The sequence below is a fragment of the Chondrus crispus genome, genomic scaffold, assembly GCF_000350225.1.
Source record: "Chondrus crispus Stackhouse genomic scaffold, scaffold_238, whole genome shotgun sequence".
In the NCBI taxonomy this organism is placed as follows: domain Eukaryota; phylum Rhodophyta; class Florideophyceae; order Gigartinales; family Gigartinaceae; genus Chondrus; species Chondrus crispus.
The window spans coordinates 1-21,461 of NW_005179114.1; the positions used below are offsets into that span (position 1 = coordinate 1).

At 49.1% G+C, this 21,461-nt stretch overlaps 6 protein-coding genes; 4 read left to right on the forward strand and 2 right to left on the reverse strand.

Moving 5' to 3' along the window:
* The first annotated feature begins 350 nt into the window (after positions 1 to 350).
* CHC_T00004573001 (hypothetical protein) lies at positions 351 to 2,585 on the forward strand. Its single transcript, XM_005715909.1, has one exon. The coding sequence runs from the start codon at positions 351 to 353 to the stop codon at positions 2,583 to 2,585; it is 2,235 nt and encodes a 744-aa protein (XP_005715966.1).
* Positions 2,586 to 4,655: 2,070 nt separating this feature from the next.
* CHC_T00004574001 (hypothetical protein) lies at positions 4,656 to 5,906 on the forward strand. XM_005715910.1 is given in 2 exon segments: positions 4,656 to 5,615; positions 5,616 to 5,906. 1 exon segment carries the CDS (start codon positions 4,656 to 4,658, stop codon positions 5,613 to 5,615), a length of 960 nt encoding a protein of 319 aa, XP_005715967.1. The 3' UTR covers positions 5,616 to 5,906.
* Positions 5,907 to 6,039: 133 nt separating this feature from the next.
* CHC_T00004575001 (hypothetical protein) lies at positions 6,040 to 6,815 on the forward strand. XM_005715911.1 is given in 4 exon segments: positions 6,040 to 6,114; positions 6,215 to 6,526; positions 6,646 to 6,654; positions 6,655 to 6,815. 3 exon segments carry the CDS (start codon positions 6,040 to 6,042, stop codon positions 6,652 to 6,654), a joined length of 396 nt encoding a protein of 131 aa, XP_005715968.1. The 3' UTR covers positions 6,655 to 6,815.
* Positions 6,816 to 8,238: 1,423 nt separating this feature from the next.
* CHC_T00004576001 (hypothetical protein) lies at positions 8,239 to 8,502 on the reverse strand. Its single transcript, XM_005715912.1, has one exon. It carries the CDS (start codon positions 8,500 to 8,502, stop codon positions 8,239 to 8,241), a length of 264 nt encoding a protein of 87 aa, XP_005715969.1.
* Positions 8,503 to 8,516: 14 nt separating this feature from the next.
* Positions 8,517 to 11,076, forward strand: CHC_T00004577001 (hypothetical protein). XM_005715913.1 is given in 2 exon segments: positions 8,517 to 11,054; positions 11,055 to 11,076. 1 exon segment carries the CDS (start codon positions 8,517 to 8,519, stop codon positions 11,052 to 11,054), a length of 2,538 nt encoding a protein of 845 aa, XP_005715970.1. The 3' UTR covers positions 11,055 to 11,076.
* Positions 11,077 to 21,019: 9,943 nt separating this feature from the next.
* CHC_T00004578001 (hypothetical protein) lies at positions 21,020 to 21,388 on the reverse strand. Its single transcript, XM_005715914.1, has one exon. The coding sequence runs from the start codon at positions 21,386 to 21,388 to the stop codon at positions 21,020 to 21,022; it is 369 nt and encodes a 122-aa protein (XP_005715971.1).
* Between the last annotated feature and the right edge of the window lie 73 nt (positions 21,389 to 21,461).

Sequence of the window (21,461 nt, forward strand, 5' to 3'; positions counted from 1 at the left end):
CCACCGCGAGGAACACACGTCCACCCGCGTCCTTGTCCATCCCTGCCACCTCTTTTTCCACCCCGACCCCCACTCCGCCGAACTTGCCCGCGCCTACCCCGGCCCTGTCGCACCCCGCCCAGACCCACTCGTCCCCGCCTTCCACCCTGCCGCTAACCTCAACCCCCATTCCGCCGCCGCCGGTAAGTGGCCCACCGCTTGCGAATGCCCCCGCGTTTCAAAACTCCCCCGCATTCATCCCCGCGCCCCCGAGCCCGGGACTTACTGTCACCGCCCCGAACGCTCCCGCTGTCGATGACCGACACCCTACCGCCAGCCTGGAGCAAGCAACCATGGAAATAGACCAGTCTATGCTCAACACATCCCAATCAATCTCACGGCAGAACGACATACCCGCAATCAATCCCGCCGCCATCGTGCAGGCTCCAGGCAACGGCACCGCCACTCATGAAAACGCTTCTGTTGACGCCGCCAAACCCACTGCGGGAGGAATCTCACCCGCCTCAGTCCCGCGCCCATCAAATCCAAAAAAGCGTCCGCACCGAAGCATATCCCACGCCGAGAAGCGCCGCCTGTGTGAGCTTCAGGATCAGCACCCGGAGGCGAGGCACAACTGCATTGCCAAGCTGTTCCTTGACGAGTCTGGTCACCGCGTTGAGCGCAGCACGGTCACGCGAGTGCTGCAGCGCAAGGATTTTTGGCTCAAAGCCGGTACCACGGACTCCAACCGAAAGCGCCTCACCTCGCCACGCTTTCCCATCATCGAGGAGGCCATGTACGAGCTCATTCGCAACCGCGCGCTCAGCCAATCGCTCCGGTCAAAGCTTCATGACCGGAACCTCATGCAGATCTCGCGCGAGATTGCAAGCGCAATGTCCGACAAGCACGGCAGTCTGGATAAGAATTCCCCCAACTATTCGCCAAACCTCGCCCAATTTCGCGGCAGCCTTAGCTGGATTCAGTCTTTCAAGAAGCGCCATGCCCTCTTTCCCGAAGACGACGAGTCCACGGACGGGTTCCAACTCCGTCCACCCGCATCTCCACTAATGGTCTACGACATCTGGCAGACAGAACTCAACATGAGCATCACCCAACGTGAACTCGGAGACTATACCAGACTGGAAGATGTGTACATGCTGGAAGCCACCGTGCTTGCCACAACCGCCATGCCTGAACACGTGAAAGAAGCGAGTGTTAATACACCGGCGGTAGCTTCCCAAGACGCAGATGCACCCAGTAATGATGACTTCGGTCTCATGAATGCCTCATACAACGATCGTGATTCTGGTTCTGGCGGCATCGACTCTAGCGTGCCGAATTTCATTGACTTTCCACTTTCCTCACCAGGCTCGTCATGGAACGCCCAGCGTTCGAATAGCAGTAGCGGCCATGAGCCCCACAGCGGCTTTTCGCAATCACAGCCACAAGATTCATTGACCTGCGCCTCCCCCAATGTCGACCGAGGTTCTCGAGACCAAGCATCGACCGCTCGCAATGCGGTTGATGAAGATGACATCGTAGTTGCGTTGTTGTGCTCCAACGCCATCGGGCAGCGTCCAGCCCCATGGCTAGTCGGAAGACGGCCTTTAAAGACAGTTGGGAAACGCGAAGGCGAGGTATGGCATGATTCCACGATCAGGTACTTTCACAACGCCAAGGGATGGCTCACTGCCCGCATCATAAAAAAGTGGCTCGTGGAGTTTGATGCCTCTGTGGACCGACCTGTTGCAGTGTTGACTAGTTTACTCACTCGATGCGACATTGACCTTCTGAAGCTGAAGAAGGTCTCTGTGATGCCGTTGCCTTCCACATCCTGGCACGGAAGGCATCGCAGCGCACCAATGTGGAGAAGCAAATCAAGTCCTCTCTACCACGGCATTGAGGAAACGTTTCGTACAAAGTACCGCTGCATGGTCATGAACAAGGCCATACAGACTGTTTGCCGCGGGACTCACGTGAAGCCCATACCCCTCAAGGCGACTGCTGGGATGATTTGGGAGGCTTGGGGGAATGTTCCTGTACCCGTCATCAGACGGGCTTGGAGGGACCTTTCTTACATGCCGGCGCGGCTGCACAGATCATGCGGCCAGCCCAGAATGAAGCCGGGAACTGTGAATGCACAAATTCATGAGCTGACAAAGTTGCTGCGGACGTACAAGGGTGCGCTAGCACAGACCTTTGGGGGCGTGCGCCACAGCGTTCGCCCTGCCGACATTGAATACGCGATCAACAACCCTGAAAAGTATGTATGGCTAGCAGCGGAATCGTCTGTATTTCATCCGAAGGGCACTGTGGCAGACTTTGTTCGAAGTGTATGTTCAGCACAGAAGAGCAAGGACTATGGCATGGAGGACGTCAGCGTCCCTGGAAAATTCCCCACACCGCCTATTACGTCTTACGAGGAAGCCTTGTTGCTGACGAATAAGCTGGCGGAATTCATGAAGAATGATGAGGAGTTGAACAAAGAACAGAGTCTGTATCTCGTGAGCGCGTTGCAGCTTGAATTCAAGAGGCTCTACGATCATAGACAAGATACGGAGCAGACTAATGCGTGGCCAACAGCTAATGTACGGAGTAGCGTTTAGGGACTATAGATAGACCCCGTGAAAGGGAACATGGCGAGCTGCGCATTTACCTCCAAGTTTAACTTTCTGATACACGCGGCCACTCAGCACTGCGGTTCATAGATTTCGTCAAGTCGCACGTGCAGTTGACAGGGGCGACGCCAAAAGTTGCACCACATCAGTCGTGGAGCAACTGTGTACGAGAAATAAACACGCTTATTTTTTGGCTGGCTGTGGCTTTTGCTTTGCAAGAACTCGCGGCACCTTGAAGAGTCGGCACTAATAGTGTCGTAACCCAGGTCTAATGCCGTATAAATGCGGCGCCGCGAAGGTGAACCCCCTTATGTCCAGGAGGTAACATGTTTATAGATTGCAAATCAAAACGGCCCTAGCGCTTGCGGCCTCGAGCTTAGCAGTATCGAGAGCGGCAGTGTGAAGCTCATCATCCATGAAACCGCAGTGCAATGTCTGCCAAAATTCCCGGATGACATGTGCCTCTCATTTTCTACTCCGCTCCATGGCTCGTACCGTATATCTAAAAACTCTCCAGCACCGATAGAAGCCAAAATATAGATACCATGGAATAGTATGCCGAACGTCTCTGGCGGGCCCATCTGGACAAGTCGGCCGAATAAATGAGCGCTACCCTTGCGGATGTCCTCCTGGACTGTGGTCGACCTGGACTGTGGTCGAATTCTTCATTTAGAAATGATGACGCGATCCGTAGCATTTGCCCAGGATCTCCTAGCGCTATATCACCTGAATGACCGGAAGAATTCCGTTGTGATCTCCTGAAGAACGGACTTCTGACCGCAAATCTTTGTGAGCAACCATCGTCAGGTCCGCAACGAACTCTAAACGTTTTACGCTCGAAAACAGTTTCAAGGGACCAGGCCCATGCCTCTTCAACAGAAGCGTTGCGTTATGCGATTTGAGCGCTTCGGGGTACGACGTCTTCATGTCGTGGCGCTCGTACCTCTCATTCCCCCCCCCCCCCCCCCCCCCCCCCCCCCCCCAATGACTTTGAGGTCTGCCTGCAAGCGGCGATACAGTGCGGGAGGCTGGCATGCGCGGAAGAATTCGCAAATTCTTCTACACCTATGTTGATATCGCGCGTGGTTGGCCGGTCGCTAATGACAGTTGGGCTGGTTTGGATTCACTTAACGCAACTCCAGTGATATGTTCATGGAAGCGCCACGCTTGCAGCGACCCCTGGAGATGTTGCCATACAGCTTGCCAGAGGAGAACAGAGTAGACACCAAGAAGGGCGGAAGCGGGCTGTTCGAATGGTGGGTGCGAGCATATCTAGCCATAAACGCAATCAACGCCGTAAAGATATGAGGCACAGCTTGGGCAGGAGCGAGAATGTGGCGTGCTTGAGTTTGACGTCAATGGGAACGAAGTTTGCAAAGTGGCCTGCAGGACGTTTTTATTTCCGGTCAGAGACCGGAGCCATTCGCTGTTATATAAAATCTCGGCGGGATCCGAACGATGAAGTCTGAGAGAAGCAGCATGCGCCACGCGGACCCATTTGCTTCAGAAGAGACACTGCTATCAATAGCTTCGTCCCGTAGCTGCAGGCAGCAAGAATTGTTCTGTCCGAAACCGGGCAGCAGGCTTCAATACTTGTACAGTAGTGTGCGTTCGTGAAACGTCTGAAGGTGCTTCTGGAATTCACTAGATGGCTCCTTTTTGTTGGATGCTTGTGAAAACATGATTTGGAACCTGCCAATGGGAACGAAGTTTGCAAAGTGGCCTGCAGGACGTTTTTATCCCTTTTTATTTCTGAATAAATCATACACATGGTGCATGCACCCCACCCAACATCGGTGCTACGGTAGGGAGAGCGGACAGCCTCGCCGCCTTTCCTTGTGTTCGGCTCGGCTCTTTGTTCTTCTCCACTATCGTTCAGCTTTTCCGTGTAGTCTCTCAGCTGCCCCGTCTGGATCCTCGGCTCTCACTCCCTCCACCATTACTGCATGCCTTGGCATGCGGGGCCGGGGAATTCTTTCAGATGAGAAACGAGTCCCACCGCAGCAAGTGATACAACTCAACTGTTGTCCAACGACGTAAGAAACGCCGACACTCGCCATGGCGTATCGCCTACCGACTGATCGCCGTGAGGCGGCGATGACAGCGCACAATACATCCTACCTCGACGATTTTCTAGATCAAATCGAGCCACTTCCAGCAAACACGAAGAGCCTATTCCACGAGATGCGCCAACTTGATGACCGCATCGATACAACAGTTGGCGAGGCCGACATGACTTTGAAAGAGGCCATTTCTCGGGCAACGACAAAAGGTGTGGCGCTGGAGAATGTGAAGCGCACCTTCCACGAATTCGTACATCTCCAAACATCGGCCGCCGAGTTTGCAGACAAAAAAGTGCGCATCGCGAAAGAAGCTCGAGATAATGTACTTGAGTCGCTCAATGACATCAACGAGAAGCTCGTGGATTTTGAATCCCAGCTGCGACGGGAAGGGCGATGGCCGGGTATGGAAAAGGGCAGTGAGATCAAGAGGGAGGAGAAGCGATTGAGCAAGGCCGCTTCAAATATGCCTGAGAGACCCCCCAGCAGAGTACCAAGCAGAGCGCCCAGCAGGTCGCCGCCACCGGATCCTGGGAGGGTCAGGGAGAAGTCAAGACGGCGAGAGGTTGTGGTCAGCGCCACAACTCCGCGAGCAGCCGCGCTCGCCGCAAGGGTCAAAGAAGAAGCAGAGAAGGCGGAACAGCTTGAGAAGGAGCGCGCGGATGTCGACGTTAAACCTCCGGCAAAAATGAAAGGCAATGAGAGTATTGATAAGGATGGAGACGTAGTTATGGCGGGACTGCAGCACGCAGGTGAAGAGAACGTGGAAGTGTATTGCACGTGCAGGAAGGTTTCATACGGGGATATGGTTGCGTGCGACGGGAAGAATTGTCTGATTGAGTGGTTTCATTATGAGTGTGTTGGGATTACGGTTGAGCCGAAAGGCACTTGGTATTGCCCGGATTGCGTCGCTTCTATGAAGAAGAAGGGTCCGGGCGGGAGACGAAAAGCTTCGTAAGACGGATAAAGTAAAGGCTCACTTCTTTATTTGTATAGCTGTAATGGAAAAGCTCATCACTGCGTTTAGTTGTGCACTTTCGGGATGGTATGGGCAGTCTGCGTGGCACAGTTGTATTAGACGCTGCGCTTCGAAATGCCGGACAAGTGTCTATGGCACACCATAGCATCACTATTGACATGCGCTTGGAAACGGCTTTGCACTCTGTAGCCACGTTGTGAAGGCGTTTAGTGATAAAAAGCGGATGCAATCTTGGACATGTATCCACACGGGTGTTTTTGTCCCTTTCAACATCACAAGTGCGGGCGAGTATGGTCTTGACTTCTGGGAGCTGCAGGTCATTTGCTGGATCAGCAGGTCCTGGACACGTGCTGCACATACCAGTGCAGTGGCAGTGCGTGCCTACTACTTGTAGGCACATAGAATGCGGTTTGCATGCCCTTTCGTTATTGGCTCTAAAGAGGCGAGGGTTTCACTTGAATCTGAGATTTTTCCGTACGTGATCACGTTGGGGTTTTTGTAGGCAACAGTCTATTTCTTTATAACTCAGGGTTGGCGTGCCCAGCGTGCAGCAGTATCTTTAGTTCATCCGGCTACAGCAGCGATTCTTAACTATCATCTTACACACCACCACCACCCGCTGCCAACAGCTCCACTACTTTGAGAAAGGCGAACCAATGGCTTTCCTACCCGTCCCCCAGCTACTGCCTGGATTGACGCGCCAGACTCGATCCCGAGCCATGATGTGCGCGACATCGCCAGATAAGGAAGCTTCAAAGGACGAGTCCTCAGAGGTACAACCCACCAAAAGTGACAATACCTCTGCGCCAGCGGCAGCTGGCAAAGACTATTCACCAGAAGAAATCGCGAAGATGAAAAGGATCCGAATGTTGAGGTTCACTAATCGAAGAGTAGGTATTGCACCGCATGTGGGGTTCCTTTATCAGCGTTGAAAAGAGCCTCGTTAGACTAGAACAGTCACTAACCTTCTTTGCGCAATGTTTGCGAATCAAATCGGCGAGTGATGCAGTACTCCTAGGGCGTCTAAGATCCCGGAGCAGGTTTCGACGCGTTTGTGCTCATTCCATATTGCAGACCAAGAACTGCGGAGTAGATGCAAATGACCCGTCAAAGCTGAAACCCGCTATAGAAACGAGTAAACGTTCTCCACAGTGCTTACATGTCGATTTGCTGTGCTTATATGTTAACCACCTCCTTCGTGGAACGTACCGATGTTTTAGACTGATCATGAATCCCTACGAGCGCATCCCTAGTTTGTCCATGCCGAAATTTCGTCTTTCGATTTACACATTTACGTTGCCAACCCCGTGTTGACCTGTCGCAGAAAATTGTACTGGGGAAAACGGTCATCTTCCAACTTGAAAGGGGTTTTCATCTGTAGTTTGTTTGCAGAGAAAAAATCAACTGAAACCTGTGCAGGTTCCACAACAAGCCCCGAGAATATAGCTTTACGCACAAGGCGCACCTGCCAGATGGTTTTGCGCGCTCGGGTCTTACCAAAAGGGCAAAGGCAACTGAACTGTACAAGGCTATATCAGATCACATTAGCCTCAGCTATGAAGTGCAGGAAGTGCAATAAATAGCGCATGGATCGCACCATCAGGCTGAAGCTCTTATTAATATCAGGAAAGCAGAAGCCGAACATAGCCTCCCCTTAATGTGGGTCGGAGTTTCCAATGACGATGCACTAGACTGTGCGGTCTTTTGCGCATGGTTATAATTGTGCGGTAACGAGATGGGCGGTGTTGATATTCGGAGACCCGAGGTTAAAGTTGATAGGACCTCCGCACTGTTTTGCAGTTCGCTAGCTTTAAGAGACGCAGAAGGCGGCCTAGAAGAGATCCTATGGCGGATATTTGAAGTCATCTGTTGAGTCGCAATAGTCGTCGCGAGGAAGAAGATACCAAGAAGCACAGTGTACCCTAGAAGATGATGGTTAGACGAAATGCGTCCAACTGCAGACCTCCCAGAAGAGCTAAATGGTGGATTGACCGGCAATGTTTGAAGTTGATGACAAGAACTTCCCCAGAGGCGTGGCTGAATAGTACTCTTCGTCGGTACTAGATGTTTCGCTTCCCGTGTGTGGTGTGTTGGAGACAAATAGCCTCAGATGGGGGTTATTGTCCGACTGTCTATTATGGAGTTACGTTTGTTGGGTCAGAATGGAAACTGTAACCCCAGCACCAGTACTGAATTGCGTTTACGATTGCCCACATCTCAATGGGCGCGACCGTCCTTCGGGTTGGTTTTCAGGAAGGCCTAGCGAAGGTGCAGTTTTATGCATAGATGAAAACTTCTTTCTTTGACATCCTTAAACCAAATATATATATTAAAATGTCAATGCGCAATTCATAACCCATTGACTCCGTGGGCTTTCAATGAGTTCAATGAATCCGTTGCATCGATGGTACGCAAGATGTCAATACTACTGTACAGTACAGTGTATTACAATTACCTTCGAGTACAGTAATGGTGTCCCAACTTGGCCTTTGAAATTAAATTAGCACTTTAATTTATGTATATTTGCGACAACAAGGGCTGGACCCATATGGTATGAGGCAAAAAGAAGGTCCCTTGGCTTGACGCCAGCTGTCGGGTTGCGCTACAGTACCCTTGTACCGTACTTATTGTGCGTTATGGGAGACTTATCATATTCCGCATTGAGACTACTTATCCCCTCGCACAAAGGGCAGCTCCCTGAGGCAGGCTCAGACTGCGCAAGTCTCCATACACGGCATGCCTCGTTTGAACTTGCTTGCGCTGAGCCGCATCGCCCCACCAAGGCAGAGCGACTGTCTTCCAGAAGATCGTGACCTGCACCTTGATACTCTCCAGAAGCACACGCCTCTTTAGTTTGGAGTTGCATCAAAGTTTTCGGGTATGGCTACTTCTGCCCCTGAAAGGCGACGGCGACCGCGAAGCGGAAGCTTAAGATTGTCCGCAGAGGAATACGAATCTATCCCAGAGTCGGAGGAACCGTTAAGCAGTGGAATAAGGCTACCGAGGGCAAATCCGCAACCTGATGGTTCATCTTTCGCATTGAAGAATGCCCCACCTCCATTGCCTCCGAAACCGTCGTTTGCCCGAGGATCCGCCATCCATAACCCAGCTGCCCCCCCTCCTTTACCACCAAAACCAGAAAACGTTCGTGGAGAGAAAATTGTCGACCTCCCACAGCGAACTCGCCCAGCGACTAATTTCTCACTGCACAGACATAGTGGTACTGATTTCGATGAGATCTCCCAGGGTGCAGCTCTTTTGCCCCCATCGAGGCCTGTACCGGCTGTGCCGAGCTCCGATAGGAAGCCAAGTTATGGTGAAGAAGGTTCATGGCTGCCGAGTAACATGGATGAACGTAGCCAGTTTGACCCCCCGTTTCCACCAGAGCCCACCATTGTGTCAGAGGGAGATTTAATGAGGAGCTCAGGAGGACCTGTGGACACCAGCACACAATCTTTCATAGAGCACATTCCCAATTTGACCTTGCCCCTTCCTCTTCCACCGTACAGTGCTCAACGTTATAGAACATCCTCAATGTTCCCTCCGATACCGAGGTCTGACCAACACGAAGGTAACTTGACGGAGGGGTTTCTTTCGTTGTCCATTAGCAGTGCAGAAGACTCGCAAGTTGGCGCAGTGGTTCTCAGCCAACAGCGCCTGAAAGGCATTGCTCCATTACCAATTCAGAATAGGGCGCCTGTAAAATGGCGGTTTTATCCAAGAAATGAATCTGGAGGGGAGGCTTGGAGTGTGCTGCATGAGTACTTAACGAACACAGCGTTAAAAGCACATGGAAGGAACCGTGCGCTGCAATTACTAACCGGATACGTTGTAAGTGCTTGTCTGGAGGGGTTTGAAGCTGGTTATGGACTTCTTTCGCAAATCGTGAGGCGAATGCGAGGAGCGGAAAGAAGTGAACGAGATGGTTCGATTTTTACGATTTTGATTAACATCGCAGCGCACACAAGCTTTGTTCACAAAAGTTCGTGGGCGTCAGTGGAAGGGGTTGCTCAAAAAGTATTTTCTGAAGTTGTCGAACATATGCATGGTCGGCAAGACGATTATGTCATGTGGGATAGGGCGTTACGCTGCTTCTTGGTGTTGCTGAGAGCGAGTAACCGCAGACCGAGCGAACGAATTTCGTCCCGCTGTCTTTCTGCGCTTGCGCTTCACGTTGGTGACCTCACTCACACAGACGTGGACCACGTCCTTGTCAATGAAGGAATCTACCAGAGACTCTACAGTCTTCCTGATGATAGTTTGGGCACAAGCGTTGACTACGGGTGCATGGAGGAAATCGGGGGACTGGACACGGTGCTAACAATTTATACGGATACTGCGTCCTCATCAGTTCGCCAGGGCCTTTTCCGAGTCATTTATGACGTTGCTGTCAGAATCTGTCTGGAAAATACATCTCAAGCAGATGTTGACATTCTACGGGATCACATCGTCACTTTTCGGGCATTACTTGAGGTTTGCGAGATGAGCGAATGCTTTGTCCACACCTTTCGGGTTGGGCCCTGGCCTGATTTTGTCATGGACACGATAAGATTGTTGCTCTTTGACCCGCTCGGATGGAAATCTATGGACTCTCTGACAGGTCGCATCAATGAAGACTCTTCCGCAAATGATAGGACCGTTTTGCGGGAGAAGGCAGAAAGTAGCTCTATTAGTGGAACCCGTCTCAGTGGCACAATCGGAAGAGCCTACCAGTCTTCTGTTTCCAGATATGTCGTTTCCATTCGAACAATGGTAAGACTGTTAGACAAGCCTTTTTGTCTGAAAGTCATCCAACAGCTTGAGAAAATGGCAATTGAGCACGCCGCCCGCCTATCGAAACGAGAAACGACTCATTTCGCAAGGGAGTGGAGAATTCTATGCGAAATCGAGTCGCAGCTCCAAAGGTTTATATTTTCCAGAGAAGAAGAATCAGAATGGTCTCTGACTGAAACCCTGACCAAATTCTACGTAGCGACAGTGGACATGACCTCAGGAAGATGTAACCTCGGAAGCGTCTTGAGACTGTCTGAGATGATAATCGATTTTTTCGCGGTTAAAGTACCATTCTCGAAGCGTACAAGTGTGCTCGCAAATGTAGCAGTGGACTCCGGACCAAAAATGTTTTTGAAAGGCCAATTTCTAGTTTCGAAGGAGCTATTGGAGAAGGCAAATCCGTCAATATTTACCTTGTTGCTACTTGCAACGAAGACGAAGCGACCTTCGCAAAGATTATCTGAATGTCGCCAATGCTTAATCGAGTTCCTTGGGTCGAACCAAAAAAGAGTGGAACTGCTTCAACCGTTTGTTCAAGAGGAAGATGCTGCGGTCGCATACCGGGCAGGAGAGCTCGTTAGCAAATTTCCACATTTTAGTGAGATGACCCCGGATGATGCGGCAAAGTCCATCGGGCAAAACTAACTGGTAAACTATTGTTAACTATCGTACGCTACTATTGTGTGTTTGTGATGCGCAAATCCATCAATTTTGATTGACTAGGGGTTGTTTGTGTATACACAAACCGCCGATTTGTTCGTCGTTCGGCTCCCGATGTAATTGTTTGTGCACAGACACAAACGCACAAATGCACCTACACGTGTACCTCTGCCATCAACTGTTGACAGTTGATGGCAGAGGTTGACAGTTGATGGCAGAGGCACACGTGTATGGGAGAGCTCGCACGGATGACATCATCCGTGCGAGCTCTCCCATCCCCAGCCTGTTTATCCGCTGGTCTCGTCTTCTTCTCCCTTCTGCAGTAAGACGGTGACGGAACATGATGTTTCGTTGCCGCTTCGCCCGTTGCAGCAACAAAAGAAGCAGCAGATATCATCTGAGGGGTGAATGGGATGGAAGTGCGAAGGTGGAATGCCGATCTGGGCGCTGGGCTTTTCCGTACTGCTGAGGGTGCATACGCATTGCGAATGCATCATACATATTTTATGTCATTTTCATTTCCGTGCCAGATCACAAAATACGACGCACATACTAAGGGAATTTGTGTGTACAAAATTTATGTGCGTTTGTGTTTTTCGGAGTCGCCCACTGTTTATCGGACAGATAGTCCCCATATACCAACTGTTCTATTGCTCACAAATGTGAGCAAAAGAGAGAAAATAAAATATAGCGAAATAAGTATTGCTCACGTTTTTAGCAATACACCCCTTTTCACGGCCATCTTTGACCGTCGTTCTTAACTGACCTGATTGGCTGAAGCTCAATTTCTATACTTCAGTCTCTTCCCTGACTCGAAACCTGCTTCCTATGACTTCAAAATCCAAACTCGACAATTGGAAGCCCATTTTAGACCGTTCGAACGTTGAGGGTTCCATCGTACTAAATAAAGTCCCTACAGCAGCGCTTCTACCAGCGGTTCTCGATACATAAAACGTCCCAGTACCGTCTGTACCTGATACAGATCATCTGTGCCGTCCGTGCATACCCATGACTTCTCCACCGCTACCTTCCACTCGCCTACCTCCCCACCAACGTGGAACCGAACATCCACCACCGCCTGCCACCCGCCTACCCCCCGAATTCGCACACACAAATCTAAGAACGCCTGCTGATCTCCCCCCAACCCCCCAAAGTGCATCCCCTAACCCGCCACCGCCGGCTAATATCTCCACAGCGACTGCTCCTGCCAACAATCCCACAGGGCAGACATCTGTAACGAACACAAGAGAAGATGGGGTGCGGCGAGGACGAGGGAGAGGTCGTCCTTGCAGTCGAGGTAGAAATGGTCGTGATCGGAGGCGCAGTCGCACAAGGACAACGGCCGGTCGTGGAAGGGGAAGGGTCGCACAGGGAAGCTCCTCTTCTGTGCAGCTGTAGGAGGGCAGACGGGCCAGACGACGTGTAGTCTTAGCAGACCCTTCAGAAGGGTGGCGTCTGCAGCCAAGAACAACTCTGGCTGTACAAATGGAGAGAGATTTTTATTAAAGGAGCAGTTTGAGAGAGCGCAAGGCGCTTTTGTTACTCAGCTATTGGAAGAGCAAATGTGGAGCTCCAGGTACGAATTCTCAAGCCATCGCGGGCGGGCTTTATGATACTGCTTGTGGATAATCTGTTAAACATGTGCATGCAGTGGTCCAATGAGCACATTTATTTGCATAATGAGCAAGAAGAGCTTTTCAAGTTACATGAAATGTACCAGTATGTATCTGTTTTTCTTCTGTCGCAGTGCACAGGGCTAAACCTCTCTACCACAGTCAGCATGTTATCATCTATAGGTTGTCGTACACCGGATTTAAATCGTATGCGTGCAATAGGATCCCGGTTGCTTGCTTACCCTTCTACCAATAGAGGTGACATGAGCAGCTCTGCGTGGGGAGGACAAAGAGATCAGACTACTTTCCTAAGCGCTTTTGAACAGGGAGAATTTGAGATTTCTGCACGGATATTCTTCTGCCCTTCGTTTACTTTGGCTACACTGGACGATGATTTATACGGTACAAGAGCCGTGGACAATCAAGTTAAAACTTTGAGTGCAAGAAAAGCCGACCGCGAAGGTCATACAGCGGACGTCATGGCTGATGCATTGTTTAGGATAACATTGGGTATTCGATTTCGTCGTAGAGGGGATGGGCAGCATGAAAACGTGCAAAAACTTCTTACACACATTCTTGACGGAAGAACCGGTCAAAGCTTGTGTGGGTTTACGATAACCGCAGACCGCAGGTACGGAAGTATAAAACTCATTGAGGAGTTAAACAAGCAAGGTGTTTCAGCCTTGTTTGTTATGCCAGAGCACCTATTCAGGTGTCATCCTTTTGTCGGATTTCATACGTAAGAAGTGGTAGAGCTGATGAGTGTGAAGAGGGACAATTAGAAGACTCAGACATGGCTGGAGAGAGAGATAGCAGTGCTTTTGAAGGCGTTATCCTGGACAGACCTGAGGCATTTGTTATAAATAATGATGCCTCTTGCGGTCCCGATGTCCTATCAGCTGTGAAGACGTTACGGGCTGAGGACGGCGAGACGCGGTCGGGGCGTCAAGTTGTTGCCATTGCCGTGAGGGAACGCCCAACAAAAAAGTTTTGCAAAGTAATCCGCTTCCTGTACAGTGTACCTCGAGGTACACTGTACAAGAAGCGGATTACTTTGCAAAACTTTTTTGAGGATCCTCACATAAGTAGCACTGTGGACACATGGATAGCCGTCCCAAAGTCCGAGATTACTTCAAATTTGCTATTCAATAACAGGAGTGAGGATGGGGAGGTGGTAGCTTCTGCAATATCATCGGATGAGAAAAAGGCCTTTATGGAGAGTTTCCTATTGCAACACTGAAATGTGAAGACAATAGGTCAGCGGTGTGCAGATTGGTTTTTGCTGCGCCAATTTAGAGTCACCGGCACTAGCGCTGGGCAGCTGCTTCTTTTGGACTCTTCTACTACTGAAATGCTCGGTATAAATGCAGCTGAGGATATTGAAGCAGTACTTGAAGATGACAGCATGAACCCAGCAGAAATACTAAACAAGATGATTGCCTCGTGGTTTAGCAGTGCAAGGTCCAGCGAGGCAATGAAGAGAGGAACGGCTAACGAAGGTTGTGTGCTGTCCGCATTACGAGGAAAAGGTTTTTTTAAGGCAGTATTCGAATGTGGCATGCTATCCATTAAGGACTTGGATTGGTTGGCATGCAGTCCTGACGGAATTTCACTAATAGATCCACTTGCTATTGCTTTTGACGCTGAGGAGGCAGCCAGTGGTGCTGAAACTCAAGAAAATCTATGTATGGCCTCTGTCGAAATCAAAACCAGCGTGGCGCATGACGCGGTTGACAGGGCTCTGGCAATTCAGACCATAGACGTGCAAAAATTGAGATTGGGAGATCCAAGTTTACTTAAGTACATACCTAAGAATCACATCGGTCAGGTATTACAGCAAATGATAGTGTTGAATGTTGCCTACTGTGTTAATATTTCTGCATCAGAGCACGCTGTGCTATACATAGCAGTTATACACGTTAGTGCCACACAGCGCAATCAATTACGAATTACCCTGCAAGACATCTGTGGTACAACCGTATGGACGCTAAACCGTAAACGGAAAAGGACAGGTTGTACCTAAAAATGAGGGAGCCTGGGGGACCGCTACATTGGAGTGTCAGGTAGAATAGTCCGGAACGGTAGGAAGCACTGGACAAGGGAGGTACACCGCACTGGACACGCGCAGTGGTACTGGGGTGTAGAGCAGTACGACCGGTGGCGAGCTGGAAACCTAAGGGACTTACTTAACCGTATGGTAAAAGGACTAGGGTAGGAAGTAAGGGGAGGCGTGCTTGCCTCGGTTTACCTCCAGCCCGGTGCCCTCTTATCTTATACCCCCTAGTAGGGCGGTGGTACCGGACGGACTACAGTAGCTGTACATACTGTATCCAGCTTACTGTAGCTTACGGCAACTAAAAATGACTACTGTACTAACCCACCGATCGGTTGCGCACCACGTGTACACCTGCACTAGCTGGTGCCACTAACTACACGTGGACTCCCACGTGGCCACATCTACACGTGCTCGCCACGTATGTACCGTATCGGTTAACATCTTACTACTGTACTCGGCTGAGCCCCTGGTACCCGCCTAGTACAGTAGCGTCACTTGGCAATTGTACCACAACATCGCCGGATCAGTTGTTTCTTGGGCTTACCATGAGGATCAGAGAATGCCTTCATTTGCTGATTCAGCTGCCAAGAAACAAATCATACTCAGACTGAAGTTTTGGAATCTTATCAACAATTGTGTTAAGTGCAACCACCCGTTCCCACCTCTTAAGCTATTTAAGCATGGAGCTCAAAGCTTCTACTCTAAGACCAAGGGTGGTGTTGATGACAGTGCTCAGTTTAGGGCTGTACTACTTTCTTCAACCTCTTCATTCAAGTGGGAACGGAAGATAGTACTGCGAACTATAAAAACAGTGGCTATAAATGCATTTCACGGATGGTGAATGTCTGAGAAAGGAAATCGGCTGGAAAGCAAGCAGAAATTTGATACACTAGACCACTATCACGAAGCACTGAATTCTGTGGAGTTTCTTGCTGATTTTGTGTACGTTGCTTCTAGAGATTTGCTGGTTCATGCTGAAAATTTGGCCAAAGAAGATGCAAGTAATAAGGAAACTGAAGCAGAAGAAGCATCACTTCAGGCACGTCAAATTAAAGCTTTGGTTAACAAGGCCTCCGTTAGGCGTAAGAAACGTATTCTATTTTTTAATGGACCAAACTATGTTCGCCTTAGAACCCAGGTCCGGGATCACTTCATTTTAACATGTTCTACACCGAATGATTGTACTTTATGTGGCAATGACTCAGGCCCACTGGCTACCTGGAGGGGACACAGAACAAGAAAGAAGTGCTCAAAATGTAGCGTTCATTTGTGTGTTACTGTGCATGCCGGGTTACGAAAAAGTTCCTGGGATGTCAGGCATTCCACAAAAGTTCTGGCTAAGCGGCACACTCCAGCTCCTTTGCGAAATGCTGCACAAGTGGATTTAGACACATCACAAAACGTTCCACTGGCCATGGAACAACATGATGACGAACCGGAAGCTTTGACATCAAACTCGGGAAGTGCCACAAGAGCCCGACGACTCGGAATACCAACCAGAAGCCGCGATAATCTGACACACAATCCTCGTCCACTGCGGCGATCACGCCGTTCGCACACGTAGGCATAATAAGCAGGTCTTATTGACATAATATTATACTGACAGGGCGAGAAGATAACTGCATTTCTATTGCTCACATTTGTGAGCAATAGGCATATTTTGGGTCTTTTTGCATGAGTCAAATAGTCCATTTTGAGGTGGTTCCGTTGCAGTACCACTGGGATAATTTGCTTAAAACTTTGGGGACACATAGGTTCTTGTCTTGTCAAGCTCCAGACGGATTATGGAGAAGGGAAAATAAATATTGGGGCTAGCAGAGCAATTTAAACATTTTTGACACATATGTGAGCAATAGAATTTAACAGTAGGGATATATGGACAAAAGTTGTTTATTCTTTCTAGACAACGCAACGTGCAATTTCACTTTTGTTTTTTGCAACCAGAGGGCAATCACCACTGGTAAAAATCTTGCTCGTCGATTGTAGCTAGCGCAAATCAACTTGTTGAAGTACGTAGAGGTGTTCAAATGAAAAGGTCAGGTTACAGTAAGTACTTTTCTTTAAGCCAATTTTATATCAGTGACATAGAAACATTGCGTAAGAGTCCTTCCTATTCTGTTAGAACTTTAGAAAAAATTTAAAACGAGTGAACCACCCAAGAAAATAGAAACCGAGGACATCAAAGTTGAAAAGAAATAAATTTCGCATATGTTTATGTTATGATAACGCTTGATAGGATATACTGTATATAGTATAGTATATAGTATATACTAGGGTCTTTTAATTAAGCGATATTTGGGTGTTTGGGTCTTATAAAATCTATAACATGTACAGTTCGATGGTACTGTCTAACTTCGACCTACCGGCTACAGGTCTTATAGTATCCATACAGCAGTGGTATAACCGCTTGAGACGGGACGCCGCAGTTATAAATTATGCTTGTAGCACATGACAGATGCGCAAGTCGACCCCGCCCTTTCTGAGTAACCCATCTTGCCATTTCGTGATGGCGGTTTCCCCGCCAATATTTTCTTGGTACTTAACACCGCTCGTTTTTACAGATCCTCAAGATGCTAAACGAGTCCCCTGCATCCTTCAAAGCCCCCCACCCACCTCCAAACCCCCCGTTGTGAAACTTGTTCTCACCATCCTCACGTTTTAAACGCAATGGCCCCATCTGCAGCTCGTGTTTCTACCCCTCGGCTCAAACTTTCCGTACCAGAGAAAACCAAGCTCTTTCAAATAATTCTCGCAAAACAGGTTTACGAAAAGGGCGGTGCTTCTCTATCCGATTCCAGTGGGACGGTTCGCGAAGATATGAAAGCCTGGATTGAAAAGGATCTAACGGCACATTATCAAACCCGGGCTGATCGCGAGCGTAGGTCTATGAAGTTCAGCCTTCTCTCTGATGATCGAATCAAAGACACCTTCCAAAAAAACGTTCAGAAACACGTGGAGAAAATCAAGTTTGCCGATGTGACTACGCCGGAAGACGGAAATGGGCTTCGTCTTCTTAATGAAGAAGACGCTGCGCTGCAGTTAGAATGGCTCGGGATGGACATAGAGTGGGGTGCTACGTTGGGCGAAGAGATGATCGAATGCAACAAAGCCGCTATCAATCTGGACAGGGCAACTCAGGCCATGTATATGTCCAGTCAGCAAACAGCGGCGGAAGCGCATAACTCTGTCCGGGAAAGGCGAGCTAAGCGAAAGGAAAAATCGGATGGGGGCCGTGCTTTGTATGCCCAGCGCATGAAGGTCAGAAAAATAAAAATTAAGAAGAAGGAAGCTCTCACAGAGGCCCGCGACCGATTACAGGATGAGGTTTCCATTAACATGTCGCAGTCCTCTCGTGGCATGGTGGGTGCAGTACAGTCACTGGTTTTGCTTTTTGCTGCGAGCATTGGACAGCCCGCTCCCGTTTTTGAATCACTTCCGGTTGTAAATTTAGCACTCCCTACGCCAGATGAAATTGAAGTGGTCCTATCCGATGAGGATGATAACGTTGACGGAAATGACCCCACTGCTGATGGGGGAGACGCTGACCACGATGATGGGTCAGTTGATATGGTGGAGGCTCAGGATCAGGTTGACCAATCCCCCGCGAGTATGGTGTAAAATTTTCAAAAATTATATTCTCTTAATTGGAAACAACCAATCGCTTTTATGAACACTTCGGGAATGGTGGTGCTCTAAACCACCAAGCCCATGGCCATGAAGTTCAGAAAATGTTCTTCATCAAACAAAAACGCGTAGACATTGCCCGCATTTTAATGGTAGACCTTCTTTTAACCAGCTATATACCTCCCAGCAAACCGTTTTCGTACGCCTCTACCCTTTCTGAGCGCCTGTCAAGAGGAACAAGGGTTCCCTCCAAACGCCAATTCCAGTTCAAAATCATTGCGCATGACTGATAGCAGATGGGGTTAAGTTCATAGAACACTGGCCACTGCCCTAAAAAAATTCTCCACTTATTCGAAATGGCCCCCACACCCCACTCGTTTGAGATACGTTGATGACGAATGTCCCTGTTCATGATGGATCGATATAGAAAATTGTTGTTTTCTCCGCCACGACTTGGAGTGACGAGAGGGCCTTCACCGATGAACCCCGTGTCACCCATGATCGTCTCGTCTTAACCAAAATAGTCACTCCTGTTACGAATTGGCGTGCTGTTGCCGAATAAAGAGCGATCATGCTCGGACTCCTTCTCACTGAAATCTAAATGAATATAAATTCCGAGGGGATCGACCCAAATTAGAGTACTGTAACAATGCGTGCGATGATGCCCATCATACGCAATGTCCTGTATCTGATTGTCCGCGGGTCGATTGCGTCTCTGCTTAGTGCCATCAACCAGAGCGAAACATTTATCGAAGCCATACAGCATTATCCCGAGCACTTTCTGCTCTTCGGAATCCGGCCACTCCACTCGTGCTTCAGGTACTTTCTTCAAACTTTTAAAGATTGCCATAGATACATGCTGTATGTATAGAGCCACTGTCCCATGTGAGATTCCAAACAAAGATCCCAATGTTCGCGTGCCAAGCGATCCTTCATTCCCTGCCCGAAGAAAGCGAAACCAGAAAAACAACGTCTCGTCTGGTTTCATCATACGCTTTCGTGGAACCCGCAATGCGTTTTCTTCCTCAGTTAGCTCCATTCTGGCGTTCATTGGAGCTTTTATTTCGGACGCAGCAACGCAAAGGATACGCTCAAATTCATGTATTTGTACCCCGGTGGCCTTTTGGAAATCCACAGCATTCTGACGTGTGTACATGTAGAAAGAGGAGGCATAAAAGGCGTGAGTGAGGCGCCGTCTGATGTAGGCTTTTTTGATGCCTGACTTCGCATTGCCCCGCCCTGGACCAGTGGCCGTCTGTGCGAGGGTTAGAACATCGTCTTGGTCGAAACGGTTCTTTTTGTGCCGCATAGATATGCGATGCTGTGCGAAAGCTGTCGCATGAAACACGTTGACGCAGGCAATTATGGCCTGCACAATGAGGTAGGGCAGATTCGCTGCTGGTGGAGGAGGAGGCGGCATGGTTGGTATGGAGGATGGGAGGGAGAGAGGCAAGCCGGGAGTTAAGACAGGATGCGGTTTGGCTGTGCTTTCGATGGGAACAGATGCACGTAGATGTTAAAGATGGCTCCGGGCTGGGGGAAGGATTTCACGTTTATTTTCTACTTAAAGACCTCGCTTCCCGCGAAATCGTAAGGTATAAGCGGAGACGGGGCGTTGCTTATAGAAACTGTACAGTCCTAGCAGGGGGGGTGGTATGGTACACCATAACCCACAGCATAGTCTGTTAATTAAACAACCCTACTATACTATATACAGTATATACTATATACTATATACTCCAAGCCCCCCGTCTATTGCTCTCAGGTACAAAGTTGTACGCTCATCAGTTTGTAGTACAAACTTTGTACTACCCTTCTCACAGGCTCAGGGCCATTCCATTCATCGTGATTGGCAATCACGCAATCCCGCAATCACGTCAATAAATGGTGGCTGCTCCCTTGTGGTTGGTTGTTTATATTACGTTTCCTAAAAATTGGTCATGCTCATTAAAGAAATAAACAATCGACTTAAAATTAATCTTGTGCTCCAACTTGCAGAAAGACGTTAAATTAATGTCGTGATCGCGTGATTGCGTGATTGCATGATTGCCAATCACGATGAATGGAATGGCCCTCAATCTGTGACAAGGCTCAAATTGTGACACCAAAATTATAATGCCGCGCCGCATAGTTTCGCGCATATGATTTTGCTAAACTATTTCGCAACGAATTAAATATATTCGTTTGATGAAACATACAGTGGTACCTTCTATATATCGCACCCCAGTGTGACAACGCTTCAAAGTGCGATATATCCGATAGTGCGATGTAGCAAATACTCTCGAAAAAGATACTGATTAGTTATGTTGAGGCAATGAGGTGGAACTGGGCAGAACTCCTCAGCCGCCGTCGCCATAAGCCAAAGTTGGAGGTACCCTTGGGTACTGTGCGGGTCGCTTGTACAGTACGGCCTCTACTAGGGGCTCCTAGAGCGACACGTGTGTAATGTCATACACGTGGCTGATTTCGTGTCAAGCCCGAAACAGTGCGATATATCCGGTAATGCGCTATTCAAAAGTGCGATATAGAGCTACCCCCCCCTGTATTCACATGCTCTTACAAACGGTCAGTTTTCTGCTCATGCTTTTGCAGAGGTTTCCGTCGCTCCCAATAATGATTATGTGTTGCGCAACATTCTGAGAAAGAATATATGCCTGTCAAAGAACCCCACACCTAAGAAATCTAATAGAAAATTCCTCGCAACAGGAAACGCAGCGACGGTTGGCAATTTGCAGTCCGTTCGTGTTCGTTTGGAGGGGCGGAATCCTCCAAAAGCGCCCGTACCCAACGTTTATCACATTCAGGAGTTTAATGTAGAGAATGATACTGCAAACAAAAAAAATATTGACTCTCAGAAACGTCTGAAAGCGCAGTCTGCGGTGTCGCCTCTCGAAGACATAGTTTGCGACGACTTGCCAATTTCGCAATGGCCAAGAGCCCGAAAACAGCGGATGCAGGTTGAGGAAGGCGAGTTGTTGAGGACCCGCAAGCACACGGCAGCGTCGGCTTTGTTGGTTCTCTCCCATTACAGATGAAGCGTGCAAGACATGAAATTTCTCGTCATCCCACTTTGACCCTGGCACACTTTGGAGACCAATT